This window comes from Aplidium turbinatum, chromosome 1, assembly GCF_918807975.1.
Source record: "Aplidium turbinatum chromosome 1, kaAplTurb1.1, whole genome shotgun sequence".
NCBI lineage: Eukaryota > Metazoa > Chordata > Ascidiacea > Aplousobranchia > Polyclinidae > Aplidium > Aplidium turbinatum.
Window position 1 is genome coordinate 7,413,968 of NC_137472.1, and position 3,276 is coordinate 7,417,243.

The 3,276-nt window shown below is 35.6% G+C and overlaps 1 protein-coding gene across 1 annotated transcript; it reads left to right on the forward strand.

Moving 5' to 3' along the window:
* The first annotated feature begins 252 nt into the window (after positions 1–252).
* Positions 253–2,101, forward strand: LOC145770775 (uncharacterized). Its single transcript, XM_082582529.1, has 4 exons — positions 253–394; positions 964–1,077; positions 1,804–1,986; positions 2,097–2,101. The coding sequence occupies exons 1-4, from the start codon at positions 253–255 to the stop codon at positions 2,099–2,101; spliced, it is 444 nt and encodes a 147-aa protein (XP_082438655.1).
* Positions 2,102–3,276: the final 1,175 nt, after the last annotated feature.

The following is a 3,276-nucleotide window of genomic DNA, read 5'->3' on the forward strand; positions in this document are numbered from 1 at the left end:
TGGTTATTTCGCTTGAAACGATAGAAAAATTAATCCAGCCAGGTTCAAGTGGAAATGATCTAGCCTACCTGACAAAAGTTAGACTTTGCCTAAGTTGTTGCATTAGCATCTCATTTTGGTGCTCATACTTTCTTGCCTAATTTAATTGTTAAGTTGCATGCAGGTAGGAATTTGAAACATTTCACTTTGTCAAAGTCGGTCAAAAATAAGTCAAAAATATAGTTGTTTAGAATAGATCTGTAAAAATATAAAATGAGTTTTGAAGAAATTGATGCCCGTTCAAACAACCCGGCTACCATCCATGAGGATGTGGAGCGTTCATCAGTTGTATCATCGGCTACCATCCATGAAGATGTGGAGCCTTCATCAGCGGTGTCGTCTCATAATAATCCTGGTAAGCATCCAAATATTTACATTTTTGCAATTATTGTTTTACAAAAGTTATCTAGTTTTAAAAACATGCTAATTGCATGCTAAAGCCACTGATCGTAGGCCTACTGATTTTTGTGCACTGCAGGCATTGTGTTGCCGCTGGGTAGGCTATGTCACCCTGGCCTAAAATGTTTGTTACAAATTTGGTGATTTGGTTTGGTGATTAAAGATTAAGATTAAGTAGAAGGGAAGGTAATAAAACGTGTCCACCTTCAGACATGCCATTAAGTGTCTTGCTACAAACAGCGCATGCTCTTGAGCGGTGTCGAACCTGCACCAACTAAGCGTGGTACCAAAGCTTCATCAGCAAATGGCTGTGAAACACCCAATTTACCTATTAGTATGCTACATCATTTCAAATACATTCCCTTAATGCCAAGGGCTCAAATGAAATTTAGCGTTACATTCGTTAAGTCAGAATGACATAAACGAATCACAAATCCAATATGTATATTGGCTTAGAAGTGAGATTTTGTCCCGAATATATAACTACAGTATGTGTTATGTTTTTTATTTTTTATTTTTGCGTAGGATCAACTCACTTGCATTACCGAAAGATCGAATTACATTACCATGATAATCAAAACATCACCACAAACAATTACGATCTGTCAAAAAGCACGATTGCTCATATTGGGACCAGCGGTAAACATACAATTAGTACATTTGAATATTTTATATTAGGCATAATTCATAAATATTTTATACTGTATAATATTGAGCACTTTTCGTAGTATTAATAATATTTATTGTTGAATATTTTATACATAACCCTAATTGTCTGCAATTATATAATCCTCTTTTGTATGCCAATTGAGCATTTTGCTGGAAATAACCTGCTTTTGCTTTGCGTATAGCTTACTGCTTGAAGCTTATGAATTTTAACAATGTTGAAAAATGGGAAAATCGCTACATAGAGGTTTATGGCTATGGTCATTCCCAGTGTAGACACTTCATGTACCAATGAGGCCTTTCAATGTCAACCATTTTGGTAACATCAGTGTGAAAAATACTTTTCGTTCATTTGTTAATATATAATCAACTTCCTTTTTCTCTTCTCTGTTAGCTCATTTCCAAATCCATTTATTTCTATTTAATTTGTTAAAAAGAGTGTTTGTGATTAGCATTTTTTGTGATGTTGTGAGATTCATAAGCGCTTTTTGCGTTTTTCTTTATAATGTGTTTTTGATTTTAAGATACACTTCCAGTTTAGGTTTGATACAGGGTCGCTGTCATTGAGAAGATTTTATTTATATGATCTTTGCTTGCTGAAGTAGAAACACAACTGCATATTTTTTCTAAATACGTTTGTAAACTAGCTATGCAACAATTAACAGCATTCAACAACAACAGCAATCGATTTTTCTGCAGCCAAACAACCCAACCTTGACAACAAAGTTTCCGGACCAGTTCCAATGACGTCAGAGTTCGAAACTCCATCATCCTCGTCTCCCTTTCGTGTCCTCACACCAAGTCCACCAAGTCAAGCATCATCTCAGCAACCTTTATCTTTGAAACCTTTTTCAAATCCTCAAAAGTCTACAATAAGATCACGTACGAGAACACATCTAGTTGTTTTGTGATAATATTCAGGACATAAATTAATGCAATGTGCGTTGATACAATAGAATATTACGTTGTCTCATTTACATCTTTTGTTTCAGTGTGAAGGAGCTTATACACATTTGTCATTACAAACTTTGTCTTACATTTACTTTTACTATAAATAGCTCTCTGTTTCCAAATGTAAGAAATGCGAATGTATCATTTGTCGCTGGTTCAGTTTCCTGAATAGCTTCAGATGGAGTTATCAATTGTTTTTAATGACGTTACTCATGAACGGACTATGTCGGTCTAATTGTATAATACTAAAGTTTATATTTAGGCTACTGCAGATTATGAACATTTGTATGTGCTACACGTAGTGATTGCACTTTTTAATGAATTGATAGTATTGCTGTTACTTGATAACAGATAGCACCTCGACTAGGAAACTGGAAGGTTATTCGGTGCTGCCAGTTCTTTCTCCATTATATATGTGTTTTATTGTGTAACTACTTGATTTTTCTCGTGTTGGAAGGACAAATAAAAATCTCTCACTCTCTCTTACAGCACAACTACTCAGAGTTGACCTCAGCGATTCTTACGAGACTATTCCAAAAACTCCAGAGTCTGCATCTGTTCCATCTTTTCCTTATGCTGATCCATTAGTTCAGGCATCATCTCCTCAGGAATCGTCATCCACAAAACCTGTGCCAAAACCTCGGAAGTTTAGCGCAGGATCAAGTACGATGTTATGTCTATTGTGAGCAGGAGGGGGGTTATTAGGGCGATTGCCTCCTAAAACAGAGAAAAAGTAATTGCAGACCTACAGTGATGTAAGTCTACACATCATTGTGTGTTGTTAAAATCGCCCCCTCCCCCTCAGGCTGCTTGCTGAATCTGTCCCTGGTTGTGAGGGTCTTTGTAACATAGCTTACAACATTCTGACAAGAATTCTGAAACTACTAATTGGCCTATTGGTTTTCGGGAAGTTTAATGTTGCAATTGGTAAGCTATATGAAACTCAGTTGCCAGATTCAGCAAAAGTTAAGCATCGTTTGTGGTGAGAAAATATAATGAGTCGTTATAGATTACAATGCAAATACTGCAGTTCATAGGTTTGTGGCGAAATATATAATTGAACTGCGGCGTAGTTAATGAAATAATTTTGCTTGTAAAATGCAAATTTTTAGTTTTAAATTTTTTTATGGTTTCAAGTCGTCATAATCAGATTTTTAAAGCTGCTCAGTTAAACAAAGCACATGGTAAAAGTCATTGAAACGTATTATCCTGAAGTTTATT

Excerpts from the sequence above, each read along its gene's own strand:
- LOC145770775 (XM_082582529.1), top strand. The coding sequence starts at position 253 with ATGAGTTTTGAAGAAATTGATGCCCGTTCAAACAACCCGGCTACCATC. Across the intron at positions 395-963 it reads GTCGTCTCATAATAATCCTG|GATCAACTCACTTGCATTAC; the intron begins GTAAGCATCCAA and ends ATTTTTGCGTAG. Across the intron at positions 1,078-1,803 it reads TGCTCATATTGGGACCAGCG|CCAAACAACCCAACCTTGAC; the intron begins GTAAACATACAA and ends ATTTTTCTGCAG.